At 38.3% G+C, this 14,764-nt stretch overlaps 1 protein-coding gene across 1 annotated transcript in view; it reads left to right on the plus strand.

The window, feature by feature from the left end:
• Positions 1-1,271: 1,271 nt before the first annotated feature.
• The window catches only part of arhgef18b (rho/rac guanine nucleotide exchange factor (GEF) 18b), a 71,651-nt gene continuing 58,158 nt past the window's right edge, over positions 1,272-14,764 (plus strand). The window contains exons 1-6 of the mRNA XM_051946917.1: positions 1,272-1,529; positions 8,857-9,011; positions 10,524-11,065; positions 12,179-12,281; positions 13,930-14,056; positions 14,141-14,195. Of these exons, the coding sequence (XP_051802877.1) occupies positions 1,454-1,529; positions 8,857-9,011; positions 10,524-11,065; positions 12,179-12,281; positions 13,930-14,056; positions 14,141-14,195 (1,058 nt within the window). The 5' untranslated portion in view covers positions 1,272-1,453. The remainder of the gene's footprint in view (positions 1,530-8,856; positions 9,012-10,523; positions 11,066-12,178; positions 12,282-13,929; positions 14,057-14,140; positions 14,196-14,764) is intronic.

Here is a 14,764-nt window from a genome sequence, read left to right on the forward strand (position 1 = left end):
TTTTGCCCTTTTTCAAGGTTGACAAATAAATCAGCATTTTTTCTGTAATTTTACTGAATATTATCAGTAATTTAACCCCAACAATCTTTTAGATAACGGTTAAAAATAATTCAACATTTTCTGTTCTTAATATGCATTTTTTTTCCTTCAACTAAAAATAAATACTTTGGATTATAGTTTAATAATTTATTAATTTACGATTTTTCACTCCTTAATATGCATATTTTTTTCTCAAATAAAAGCAAATATTAGACTTCTTTCTGTAATTGTACCTAATGTTGGTTTTTTATCAAAACAGGATAAATCTATAAAACAACAATTTATTCCGATATTTTTGGTATATTTTGTAATATATTTTCCACATGACAATATGTAAAGATTTAGCCTTTAGGGTTATCATAAAATGAATAATAATAAATATTAATATTTTACGAGGTATTACGTCTAATTTTACCAAAAAGAATCTAAAAAGTCTATAAATTTATGGTAAGCAAAAATATTTTAAAAATTCAATACTTAATATACAGATTTTTTTTTCAAATAAAGCAAGTACCTTAAAAATATTTTTTTATTTACAGTTAACATGTACAGTGATACTTTTTCTGTAATTTTAAAAGATGTTATTTTTAATTTCACAAAACAGTGAAAATCTGTAAAAAAAAAAAAAGATTTATCATTTCAGTCCTTAATATGAATAATTTTACTTAATAATAGTGCTATAATTTTGCTTGACATTATAAGTAATTTTACTCAAAAAACTAATTTTAAAAATCTATAAATTAACGGTTATTTTTTAAACCATTTTTCAAACCTTAATATCTACTTTTTTCTAATCGAAGCAAATAATTGTAAAATAAAGATTTTTTTTCTTGATTTTAAAATGATTTATTTATTTTCACTATAAATTAACTATCTGTTTTTTAAAATGTATTTATTTGTTTATTTTTGCCATTTTTCAATTCTTCATATGCAAAAAAATAATAATTTAAATTAATTGTAAGAGGAGCAAATACCTGTAAAATAAAGACAGATTTTTTTTTTGCTGATTTGAATTTTTTTTTTTAAATAGAAAAGGAAATTTAATTGTTGCAACAAAGTTAATTTAAAGAATTTTTCTGTTATTTTACAACAGGCAAAAACTAATGTTTTTTTTAATAAAAGGTAAATTATCTTTAAGAAGTGCAGTAAAAAGAAACAGTTTTTTATCACTAAGACTGAAGCGGCTTCATCTTTCATCTTCTCCTCCCGCTGTCACCACTTCTTTCCATTTTTGCTCTCCTGCTCTGTTTCTTCTTTCCACCGCTGCTCTAATCTCCAACCAGCTGATCTTCACCCTGGACTCCCTCCCTCCTCTTCCTCCCTCCCTCCTCTTCCTCCTCTTCCTCTTCTTCTTCCTCCTCGCTGCTGCCTGAGCTCCAGTTTCCAGCCGGCCTCCCCCCACTGAGCTGCTCCCATGGCCGACTCTCCTCTTAACAACTCCTGGCCGTCCTTCTCCAAGCTGTGGATGAAGAGATGGTCCTTTAAGAGAGGTAACTCACCGCCTGCAGCTTTCATTCCCCTTTTTCTGGACTTAAACCTTCCAGATGTGGATCCTGAGGACTGGATGTGACTCTCTGAGGTGTTCAAAGTGTGAACAAGGCGAATCTGTGCTTCTCCTCCTTCGATTCTCTCCTTCTGAGCTCCATTCAGACCTTCTGGCAGAGTTGTTGTTGAGCGTTCTGACCTGATTTGGGGTTTGTGGTGAATGACGGTTGCAGTGAATCAGATGAGACTTTAGTGCAAAGTTCAGTGAGTCATTTTCTAACTGTAAAGTGTGAGAGTGCAGAAATGTCAAAATCTACAAGAAGCCTTTGACTATTTATTGGTAAAGTGCAGCTTCATGTCTCTACTGTTGCTGCTTTGACCTGTACAGTTAAAAATCTAAATTAATATCACTTAGAGTTGATGTTTGGTGCAGAATTGACTCTTTTTCTCCCTGAATCCACTTTGCTTCATGATGTTTGGGGCTTTATCCACATTGTGCATGAAACATCTGATATTTTACTGTAGATTTTTGCTTTAGAACCTCACAAACAACACGTAAAACCTGAGTTAGTTCTGTGTTGTCATCTTCAGATTATTGTGGCATTTCATAATGACATTTGTGAGCTTTTTACCAATCATGCATGCTACATCTGTTCATTTCTTCCTCTAGAACCTCCTTTAGTTCAAGTTTGTTGCAGAGTTTCTATAGTTTTGTTGTTTTTCTAACTAAATCCGTTTTGCATAAAGACATTTTGAACTGTATACACGTCACGCATGCAACATCTGGATAATTTAAAATCAAATTTGGTGCAGATTTTACAGTTTTTCTCATTAAATACCCTTTACTTCATGACGTTTGGAGCGCTATCCACATTATGCATGTAACATCTGTTGATTCTTCCTCTTCTTCCGTTTTAACCTAAAGAAACTTTGATTATTTATTGCTAAAGTATCTGTTTGTGGCTTTTGCGTTGCTGCTTTGACCTGTACTGTTAAAAACCAAACTGAAGATCATTTCAAATGAAGTTTGGTGCAGAATTTATTGATTTTTCTCACTAAATCTATTTACAGAATGACATTTGGAGCTTTATTTACATCATGCATGTAACATCTGTTGATTCTTCCTCTCCAACCTGACATAAAACACACAGAACCTGACTTATTTCATCTTCAGAGGAGAAAGGCGTTTTAGCGTGAAGAAGCCGTGCAGAAAGGCTTCCATTTCGCTCTGTGTGTCTGCTGCAGCTCTAGTCAGACGCATTTCTGATCAAAGGAGGATCTGCAGGATGACAGTTGTTTTGATGTGCGCCTCGACCTCACATCTAACAGCTCAGTGTTCTGTTTTCACCTACACACAGCATCTGTCATGCACACTCACATTTGGACGGCAGACTTTGAATCATCCAGGTAGTAAACGGCCAGCAAACACCCGCTCACTGATGTCTGTATATGAGCTGAGGGAGACTTTATTTCTGCATCTGTGGTTTCTGTCAGCTTCAACACAACGGCCTTTACTTTACTGCACTTTAAAGATGTTCAGTGTAGCAGCAGCGCCAGTAAAAGAAGCTTTTTGGTTTAAATGTTCGTGTGAAATAAGTCTGAAATCTTTACGTTTTGAAACCAAATCAACTGACTTCATCACATGAAGGCGAGCTTCCTCTTGTGATCATCATGTATCTTTGCAGACATGCCAACACGTGAATTCATTTCCTCCTCGTCTCATTTTGCTCAATCGTCCTCATTTTTTACCAAACCTGCCAAAAGCTGAACGCAAAGCAGACAGGAAAGATTCAAAAAATGATATTTCTCATCCAGATGTCTGTAATTTCTGAGCTAGTTGGATACTTTTAGAGTTAGACCACCCTCTTTGACATTATTCTGTGTTTATTTACCAACAACGGGATCATTTCTGGCTAAAGATGTTGATATACTTCTGATTATTGATTGGAAATGTGTTCTGTTGCTTCTTTTCTGTTGCTGTGTTGATCTATACAGTTAAATTATCTAAATTAATATTACCTAAAATGAAGTTTGGTGCAGAATTCAGATTTTTTTCTCACTTGATCCACTTTTCTTAATGAGATTTACAGCTTTTTACACATCATGCATTAACAATCCCATTTTTTACTGTGTAATTTTCCTTTATAACCTCACAAATAACATGTAAAACATTCGTTATTCCATGTTCTCCGTGGTCATCGTCAGATTTTAATGGCATTTTAGCATTAATCATCCTCATTTTTACCAAACCTGCCAAAAGCTGAACACAAACCAGACAGGAAATATTCAACAAATGATATTTCTCGTACACATGTCTGTTATTTTTAAACTAGATGAATACGTTTCTGTGTTTATTTACCAGCAGCTTAGGTTCTGGCTCATTTTTGCAGGTAGTTGATGGTGAAAGATGTTGAAATACGTTAATTTATGTTCCCTTTTTATATGTTTTGCTCATTTTTGGTAAAGAAAATCCATGTGACTCAGAAACATCCCTGTAGCATTTGCATCCTCAGATTTTTTAATCATTCCTGTCTCACAAACTGTAAAGTGGAGCATCCACACAGTAAAACCTGACAGCTCTTTGCTCATCTTTTCTTTCATATAATGTGATCCATGGACTGTAAAATGAGCAGAATTTGCAAATAGGCAGTTTGCAGATATTCCTGATCCTACATAAGCCCACATAAGATCTGTTTAGATGAAGCAAACTTGGGGTTTAAGAAAGAGAGAGGTGTGTTTTCCGATCAAAAATCTGATTATTCAAATGCTAAATTTGATTATTCTCAATACATGTTAAGAAATCAACAGAAGTAGTGCAGATAATTGTTTGCTGAGAGTGCCCTTAAAATCAAAGGATTGCAAGAAATAGTTTTCCTTCATGGTTTAACCTCACAGACAATAAATCCAGAGTGCAACACAGTAGGGTCTCAGTTTACGGCGTCCTCGACCTACGGCGTTTCGTCTCCATCTCCCATAAATTTATTAACAAAATCTTACTCCATCATTCCAACATACAGCATTTGCATTAAAACAAATTTTGTGCCGAACTAGATGGTGAGTGCTGTCCGTCCGTCCGTCCGTCCGTCCGTCCGTCTGTCCATCTGTCTGTCTATCTGTCTGTCAGCAGCATCACTCTAAAACAAACCAACAGATTTGGATGAAATTTTCCTTGAAGCTCAGAAATGACTCAAGGACCAAGTGATCAGATTCTGGCAGAGATGCAGCTTATAGTCTGGATCCATGGATTGGTTAAAGATTTCTGTATCATTGCCAGATAGCAGCACGACGTCACTGTAACCATGACAACCAGTGAACACTACATCAGCTGATTGTGATCCTACTACAAATCCACCTCTGAGGACTTATCAGGACTTATCCATCAGAAATGATCCAAGGAACAGCTGATTAAACTGTGGGGGTGTTTCTGAGTCCCATCAGTTCCCGCCTCCTGCTGCATATTTAGGTCACATGATCCTGAATCCGTGCATAACGTACACATGCAGAACACACGCCTGTACTCAGAAGAAGGTCATTTAGTTTGTGGGTTCATCTATATTAAATGGTGCTGTGATTTCGGCCACAAATTTTTGTAAGATTTCACCCGCTGGGTCATTTCAAGCAGAAACTGTCCCAAGAGTTAACAGTTTCTAGCTTTTTAAAAGTCTTAATTTACTGATCTTTGCTGTGGGGAAATTGTGACGGCCGTTTGCTGCAGATTTTCTGATTAGATCACATATTTTCTGGCTTTTTCATGCTAACCCTCCTGTTGTCCTCATCTACGGGCACCAAAAATATGGTTTCCTTGTCAGAAGACCCTAACCCTAACCCTTTAATGAGAATGTTTCTTTTTTCCACCAAAAAATGTTCACAGATTTTCCAAAAATGTTAAAAATGTGGACATCAGAAGTTTTACTGTGGACCTTTTTTTTTTCTCCACACTTTCAGACTTTAAAACGGTAAATTTTGGCCCACCGGACGACATGAGGGTTCTATCCATTCATCCATCCATCCATCCATCCATCCATCCATCCATACATCCATCCATCCATCCATCCATCCATCCATCCATACATCCATACATCCATCCATCCATCCATCCATCCATCCATCCATCCATACATCCATCCATCCATCCATCCATCCATCCATCCATCCATCCATCCATCCATCCATCCATCCATCCATCCATCCATCCATCCATCACAATGCTTTTCTTTTATTGTGAAAAGATCTGCTGGGTTCCACAGTGTAAATAGGAGACCACAGAGGGGAAAATATAATAAAGTTTAAGGAAACAGGAGCAGTTCTAAACAGATAATTAAAGCCAAACAAAGCACGGAGGGAATAATACCGACCAGATATAACTTCAACACATTCATATGAGGTGTTTAAGTGTGGTGTGATTTATTGGCGGATAATAGCTGCTGGGTTTAGCAGCACAGTCAGACCACCCTTTGTTATGTGATGAACGGACACACACACACACACCTGAACACACACAGATATAGGAGAGCGACCATAAAAGGCCTCATCAAGCTGCAGCGTCTCTGTACAAGTTTACAGTGAGCGTTAGCGCTAGCGCTGCCACCCCTGCAGTGATTTAGTAAAATAGAGGAGTGGATGTGGAGAGTGGGTCGCTGTGTTTACACCACAGCATCTCTGGTTTACAGCAGGACTCGGTCTGCTCTGTATCGACCAGACGAGGCTCCCGAACTGAAAAATGGATTCTTCTTCTGTGTTTTGTGCCATTTCTACTCGGTGTGGTGCCTTCAGTCCGCTCAAATCAAGAGGAAAGGTCTACAAACAGAGCAGACAGGACAATCAAAACACAAACATATCATCAGAACCACCGGGTTTTCCAGCCGTTAACAAGTCCTAAACAGCTCAGAGCAGCTGTGAGAAGCTTTTATGACTAATCTAAGCTGTTATGTAATTCAACTGAGGCTGTTAAATATCAATACTTGACCAAGTCTGACCCTAGAAAACATAAAAACCCAACAAACGCCACGATTCCCTGGAGCATCGATACATTTAAGCACACAAATCCTACTTTACCCGACTCTAAGACGTAATAAGGCAGAAAAATATTGAGATAAACCTGAATAAGCTTCAGCTGGGCAAGAAATGAAGTAAAATACAACTCTGCTGGACTATAAAAGTATAAAAAGGCTACAATTTTATTAATATGGAGATGAACTTAACTAAAGTATTATAAATTGAAGAACTTATATGACATATATATATTCTTTAATTTTTCATTTCATGTTGATTCCTTTATGTTCATGTTGTTCTGTTTTGTTTCATATTTTAATATAGATTTATATTTTTATTTATTTTCTTTCTTTCCCTCATTCTTTGTTTTTTCTTTTGAATTAAATATTTTAATATTTTATTACTTTTTAACACTTTATTACTTTTCTCTATTTTATTTTATTATTTAGGACAGTGGATTTTAGTGTTTTATTACAATTTTTCACGTATTATATTTGCAGGAGTGGAGAGATCAAACTTTTGTCCAAAACAGCTAAATTACAGAGATCAGCCTGACTAAGTTTATGGTAAAAAATAAATTAAAATAAAAGGGGGTTGGGGGTTTGACAAAGAAAACAAACAAAAAAAACACATCTAAAATCGTTCTGAATCGCTTATCTGACCTTAGGGTTTTTGTTTTTTTTTTAATTTAAAGAAAAATTGGTCTCTTCAAACAAAAATATTACTTTCATGTTTCAGCTTCTTCTGGTTGAGTCTGTGGAGCTTTCTTATGTCTGATTTTATTTTAGAAAATAAAATAAAATCATTAAATTAAAAATTAATAAATTAAATTAATTTAATTAAATTAAAACAAATTAAATTGAATTAAATTAAAATGTGATGATTACAATGACAGTGACAAGTTTTCGTTCAAAATACCTACATTATAGAGATTAGCCTGATTAAGTTTAGACTAAAGTAATGATGAAACATATAATAAAACTAAAATAAAAGCAATTAATAAAGCAGTTATTGTACTGACAGTGACTGCAGAGAGGTCACTTTTGTTCATTATGTAGATTAATCTGATTAAATTTGAACTAAAGTGATGACAAACCATGAAATCCCAGAAACTGATTCTCTGGATCTCCTATGACTCGATATATTTCATCTTACAGCTGGTTATTTTGCAGCCAAAAGAAACTAAAGCATCTTTAATTAGCAATACTGCAACACTTTTACAGCAGTTCCAGCATTTCTTCCAACATTCCTTCTCTGCAGAAGTCCAGAATCAGCTTAAGCTCTTTGCAGAGAGCCTGTTTACTGTCGTCAGGTCGGATCAGAACATGAACCTTCATGAGGAGCGGAGCGTTGGAGGAGTCGGCCTGCAGTTCACCGGAGGCCTTTCTTATGAAATGAGGATGTTATGTAAGCTGTCTTTGTGGCGGCGCTGCCCTCCTCAGATGAGGCCAAAAAAAACACTCAGACACCAGCAGACACTGAGATAATGACGTTAAAATCATCTTAAAATTACACTTTTTAACTCTCATGTCGTGCTGCAGGTCAAATTTACTCATTTAAAGTTTGAAAATGTGGGGAAAAAAAATATTTTCACAGTGAAACTTCTGATGTCCACATTTTCAACATTTTTGGGAAATTTTTGAACATTTTTTTGGTGGAAAAAAGGAAACGTTAAAAATGTTTCTTTAAGAACATTCACATAAAAATCAACCAAATTCCAGCGAATTTCACTGGATTTTGGTTGATATTTTTTTTCTGAATATTCTTAAAGAAAATGTTAGAAGTTTTACTGATATATATGGAATCACTTTAGATATTTTATTATTTGAAATTTTTTACTCATTTTTTGAAAATATTTACAAGAATTTTCTTGCCAATTTTTTTTAAAATATAATTTTTTTAGGGAAACTTTTAAGGAATTATTAGAATTTTCTTCTGGAAATTTTTGCAAATTTTCATACATTTGTGGATTTTTTTTGCAGAATTTTAGTATTTTTCTTCAGACAGGAAACCGTATGTTTTGGTGGACATAAATGAGGACAACAGGAGGGTTTCGCTCACGTTAACCTCCTTCAGACGTCCCTCTGCTGTGTCAGATGTCTACCACAGAGCTGCAGTCAGGCTTTAATCTGCAGACTAACGCTGGCTCACTGAGCAGTTGCCCGTGGTGACGGTGGTTTGTGGCATCATGTGAATCCAGGAATCTGTTTATGCAGTGGAAATGTAAAGGAGCTCTGAGCTGGAGGGCCTGAAGCCACAGTGATCACACAGGTGTTGAAATCTGCACTGTCTTTGTGCTTCTTTGCTTTGGAATTCACAGGAACACTTGTTGTTTTGCAGCATCAGAGTGTAAGCCATGTAGCCGGCCCGGTGAGGCTCCCAGCTCCCAGCTCGGTGTCCGGTCCCTGCCTCCCAGCGGGAAGGGATCGTCCTCGTCTTTGTCTCCGGCCTCCATCACCGAGGACGTCTTCTTTGGCAGCACCAATGATGACCAGGTAAAGATCTACCTGAGCTTCAGTCCAGATGAAATATCTGAACAACCACTGAGCGGATCGTTCAGACGTTCATGGTCCACAGCAGATAAACTCTGTGACTTTGGCAATGCCTTGACTTCTCCTTTACAGCATAACGGTGATATTTGTCAGCTGTGGAATAGATTGACACAGAAGTGTAGAGTTGAATGAAAACTGGAGGGGACACTTTTAGTCTCTGAGTGTCTAAATCTTCGTTTCTCGCATTCCGTTGATTTTTTATCCACCAATTTGTGCAGAAATGTCTTTGCTTGTCCAACGAAAAACACAAAATTCAGATTTCAGGCACTATGAATTCAAAATCTGAACATTGGAGGGGATACTGTCCGTCTTTGAGTGTCTAAAATTTAACTTCTTGCATTCTGGTGACTATTTAAGCACCAATTTGTGCAGAAATGTCTTTATCTACCAAAAAGCACAGTAGTTCCAGTGGCAATCTTTTCTCTGTAAAATGGGATTCATTTTGTAAATAATACACATTATTTTGGGTTTTAAGTGCTGCATATGTTCAGACATATGGGCTTTGTAAAGGATCTTGAAACAATTTGACCTGTAATTGGCGCTATACGAACAAAACTATTATTGAAAAAACTATTATTATGATGTGGTCAAATTTTTACATTTTTAATTAAAAAATGAACACAAACAAAACAAATACAAGACAGTGGGAGTGATTTTTTTTACTGTTTTATTGCCATATAAGTGTCGGTTTATTAAATATTGGAGGGAAACTTTAAGTCCTGAGTGTCTAAATCTTCATTTCTTGCATTCTGGTGATTGTCGATGTACTAATTGGTGCAGAAATATCTTTATCTATCTATCGCCATGGTTAGCATGTCAATGTGAGCATGTAGCTGTTTTATGGCTCTTATCGAGGTTGTTTTCTCCTGACTAGATCCCTGCTGCTGTATCTATCCTCAGATGTCTGTCGCTTTGGATAAAAGCTAAATGAAATTGTAGAATTGTAGCTCAAAACAACGGCGGCACACTGGACAGTGGTTAGCACTGTCGCCTTGCAGCTAGAAGATCCCCGGTTCGTGTCCCAGCCTTCCTGGGATCTTTCTGCATGGAGTTTCCATGTTCTCCTGTACATGTGTGGCTTTTCTCCAGGTTCTCCAGCTTCCTCCCACAGTCCACAAACATGCTGAGGTTAACTGGTGATTCTAAACTGTCTGTAGGTGTGAATGTGAGTGTGATTGTGTGTCTTTCTGTGTAGCCCTGTGACAGACTGTTACCTGTCCAGGTGAACCTGTGACAGACTGTTACCTGTCCAGGTGTGCCCTGCCTTCACCCTCAGTCTAGACTTCAGCCCCCTACGACCCTAATGAGCCTAATTAAGTGGTGTATGGGTGATGGATGGACAGAACTCAGAGCAACACAGTGCTGAAGGTTCATCCCCCTGGAACAGCTAGCATGGCTGCTTTATTTGTCTTGTTGCTGTTTCTAATGTCTGTCCTCTGTCTTTTCTACCTGCAGGACACCTGTTCGGTGGTGAGCGACTACGACTGTCCCTGTGTGGAGGTGAACAGCAGCATCGAGGACCTTCAGGGCTTCAGCTCTTCCCTCAGAGACTCAGAGTTCTTCAGAGACCTCCTTCCACCCACAGGAGCCTCCACGGTCCCAGAGAGCAGACCCCAGCTGACTGTGGGTCCTCAGGGGTGTCCCTCCTTCATCCAGCCGCCACCACGTCCTCCCTGTACGCTGCCTGCAGAGGAACCCCATCACAGCTTCGTGGTCAGACAGCTCGGTCCAGAGTTGTTTCCTGGTTGCATCGTAGACGGAGGAGACTCTGACGTCCCGACCACCCGCCTGAGTTTAACGATAGATCTGAATGGACTGCTGGGATCAATGGAAACAGAAAAACCAGTAACGGGACTGAAGGGAGTAAACGAGCAGCTCTCCATGGATATCGACGGAGAACCGGACCTGGACAGCTTCCCCATCCTGGTCAGATCCATGTCCACGTCCAGGAGGCACAGCTGGGGCGTCCCGGTGTCCCCCATCAACCTGGGGAGGAGGTGAGACAGAGGGAGGTGAAGGATGAAGAGATGGAAACAGTACAGGATGAACAGCATTAAACTGTTCCTCTCCTGGAGGTTTCAACAAGAGAAGAAGCATTTTTTGCTTCAGCGTCACCGATTAAGACAAAAACATGGAAGTTGGTACAGTCTGGGTACTGAAATATAATCTGTTAGTCTGTTTTTTTAAACCAAAAAGAAGAAACTGAAAAAATATGCACCAAAAAAATAGAAAATTATTGATTAATCCACTGGAAAAAGATTCTAAATACCCGTTATTCCATGTTTCCTGTGTTCAATAACAGCAACAATCTTATAAATAAATAAAAAGAACAAAAAACAGGCCCGCTTTTTATTTTTCTATTTAAATCAACAACAAAATAGAAAATAGGACCAATTTTAATTTTTCTGTTTTAAAACGACAATGAAAAAACAAGAAAAATGTTTCTTCTATTTTAACAAGTAAAAAACAGAAAATATGATCATTTTTTACTTTCTGGCTAAAGCTAATTTTGTAGCACTGAATAAAATAGAAAATAAATTAAAAAATAAGCCAAATTTTAAAAAACAGAAGCACAAAAAAATGAAAGAAAAAATAGAAAACAGACCCGATTTTTATTTCAGTTTCCAAAAATATATAAAAAAAGAATATTTAGAAAAATCAAAGCCAACAATGAAAAAACAAGAAAATGAGCCAAAAACAGAAATGACCAATTTTAAGTTTTTAAGTTTTTCCATTTTCAACAAACAATGACATCACCAGAGATCAAGTCATGATCTATTTTTGTTGTTGTTTTATTTTCCATTTTAAATCAACAACGACAAAAGAAGACAACCTGAAAATAGGACCAACCAAGAAACAGGCTCAGCGTTAATTGAGAATTTAAAAACAGACTCTGCTTTAGCTCCAGACCTCCAGCTGACTGAGCTGAGCTCCTCTCGTGGTTTACTGCTTTTAAATAACGCCGCTGAAGCTGCTTTGAGGTTTGAAAACAAACTGTGCACCAAAATACTTAGTGAGAAACAAAACCAGAAGAGAACATGAGAACACAGACACGTCTCAGAGTTCTGTCTGGTTAACGAACACATGTCGTTGTGTTGCTGTTCTGTTAGACTCAGTCTGGATCCCATGGCCATGGACAGCGATGGAGAAAGAGACGACGAGGACGAGCGACAGAATCGACCTGGAGACGAGTCGGACGCTTCCAGTTTGACGGTAACATGTTTGATATTCAGAGGCACTGAGAGTGTATTTAAATGCCCTAAAATAACAGAAAAAACTACAATGCACCAGTCAATCATTTAACCCTCCTGTTGTCCTCATTTACGGGCACCAAAAATTATTGTTTCCTTGTCTGAAAAAAATCCAAAAATTCAACAAAAAAATCCACAAATTTATGAAAATTTGCAAAAACCTTCAGGAAGAAAATTCCGATAATTCCTTAAAAGTTTTATTTAAAAAAAAAAACAAATGTGGCAAGATAATTCATATAAATATTTTCAAAAAATGAGTAAAAATCTTCCAAAAAAATCCTAAAAATATCTAAAGTGACTACATATAAATCAGTAAAACTTCTAATATTTTCTTTAAGAACATTCACATAAAAAACAACCAAAATCCAGGGAAATTCTCTGGATTTTGTTTGACTTTGTTTGATTTTTATGTGAATGTTCTTAAGCAACAATTTTAACATTCCTTTTTTTTCCACCAAAAAACGTTCACAGATTTCCCAAAAATGTAGAAAATGTGGACATCAGAAGTTTCACTGTGAAAACGATTTTTTTCCCCACATTTTCAAACTTTAAAACGGGTCAGTTTGATCTGCAGGACGACACGAGGGTTAATACTTTTAGCTTTCCATGTGTGGGAAGACACTGACTTGTCCCTGAAGACATACGATATCTCCCCAAAGTAAGTACACCCCTCACATTTCTGACATACTGAGCATCTGTGGGGCATCCTCAAACAGAAGGTGGAGGTCTCTGACATCCAGCAGCTCCGTCATGTCCTCATGGAGGACTAGAAGAGGTTTGTAGTGGAACTCTGATGAAGTCCACCACCAAGAGGGTTCAGGCAGAGCTGGAGAATAATGGTGGACACACAAGATGTTGATACTTTGGGCCCAATTTAGATGTTTTAACTTAGGGGTGTACTCACTTCTGTTGCCATGTTCACACATTAATGGCTGTGTGCTGAGTTATTTTGAGGAGACAGCACACTTACACATTTATACCAGCTGTACACCGACTGCTTCACATCCTATCAGTGTCATTATTCAGCGTATGCTCCAACAATTTATGACCAACCTTTATGTACTTCAAGGGCCTCTGATGCTAAAAACACTCATAATATGAAGATAAAACCTTGCATGTCCTCATTAAATATACTAAAGTGATTATAGATGAGAAATCTGAGGTCTGGCGGGAATTTTAAACCCTAAAACGGACTTATTCAGACCTGATTCAGACTCGGTAAAAAGGTAAACAGACATCATGTTTGCTAGCTTGATTGAGAATGATGTGCACAAAAGGTGGTTTAGCAAAACTCCATCTAATTTTGACCAACCTTTATGTACTTTAAGGGCCTGTAGCGCTAAAAACATCGATAGTATGAAGATAAAACCTTGCGTGGCCTCGTTAAATTTACAAAAGGGATTGTAGATGAGAAATCTGCTGATTCTGAGGAGGTCTGGTGGGAGTTTTTTAAAATTTGGTTGATTTTCTAAAACCAAATCACCAACTAATGCAGCCCACTGTGAGTAAAATCTGCCTCCAAACAGTGAGCTTATCCTCAGAGCGTTGATGGTGAAACTGCTCAGACGTGCACGTGTCGTACATGTGTGTTTATTCTTTCATGCTCTCAGGCCGGCGCCATTCCTGGAAAGCATCTGTACTCCCGCTCAGAGATCCTCGCCACAGATGACTATTCCCGAGCCGCACACATCTCTCGAGTTGTTCAGACGTCCAAACAGGCCGCGAGGGCAGCCGGAGGTGAGGCTCCACGCTTCCACACGCAGAGCACACGCATGTTCACGTGTTTTACAGGCAGCTGTTTGACGTGTTCCTCTCCTGCAGCCGACGAGTTCGACCCCGAAGAAAACCTCCACTCCACAGAAGGCCAGAGCCACATGTAAGTAAACAGCGTCGATGTGAAAGATGTCGTGGAGTTTGTGTTTCATCTCCTGAAGATGCAGCTTCAGTGCTGCAAGACAAGAAGGACGCCGCTGCGGTTTGATTTAAAGGAGGCAGCGTGTCTCATAAATTACACTTCCAGCTCGTCGGCGCTCCGGTACAGTGGTGTACATACTGTTCTGAGGTTGTAAATAGTCTGCTGCAGCTACCTGACTCCCACAGAACAGAGGGGCTTTCCCCGTTCTCCGCTGACATTTCTGCACCATGTCATCCGTCTGCAGCCCCGTCCTCCCACGGCTCTCTGCAGCTCCTTAGATGGCCCCTCGGTGTGTGTTAGTGTGTGTGGTTGTAGCACATGCGTGGGATTGTGTGGAGACGAAGGGAGGATTCTTCCTTAAATCACAGTCTGACACTCAGCTCCCAGAAGTCTGTCCGTCGTCCTCTGTCTCAGTCTCAGTGTCTTGTTTGTCTTAGGCTGATGGTACAGAAAGTTCTGCAGGAGCTAAAGCTGTACCACGGGTGAGTAAACAGGAGAGGCAGGCCTCAGAGCAGCAGCAGAGTGTCACC

The sequence above is a fragment of the Acanthochromis polyacanthus genome, chromosome 4 (genome assembly GCF_021347895.1).
Source record: "Acanthochromis polyacanthus isolate Apoly-LR-REF ecotype Palm Island chromosome 4, KAUST_Apoly_ChrSc, whole genome shotgun sequence".
NCBI classification, from domain to species: Eukaryota; Metazoa; Chordata; class Actinopteri; family Pomacentridae; genus Acanthochromis; species Acanthochromis polyacanthus.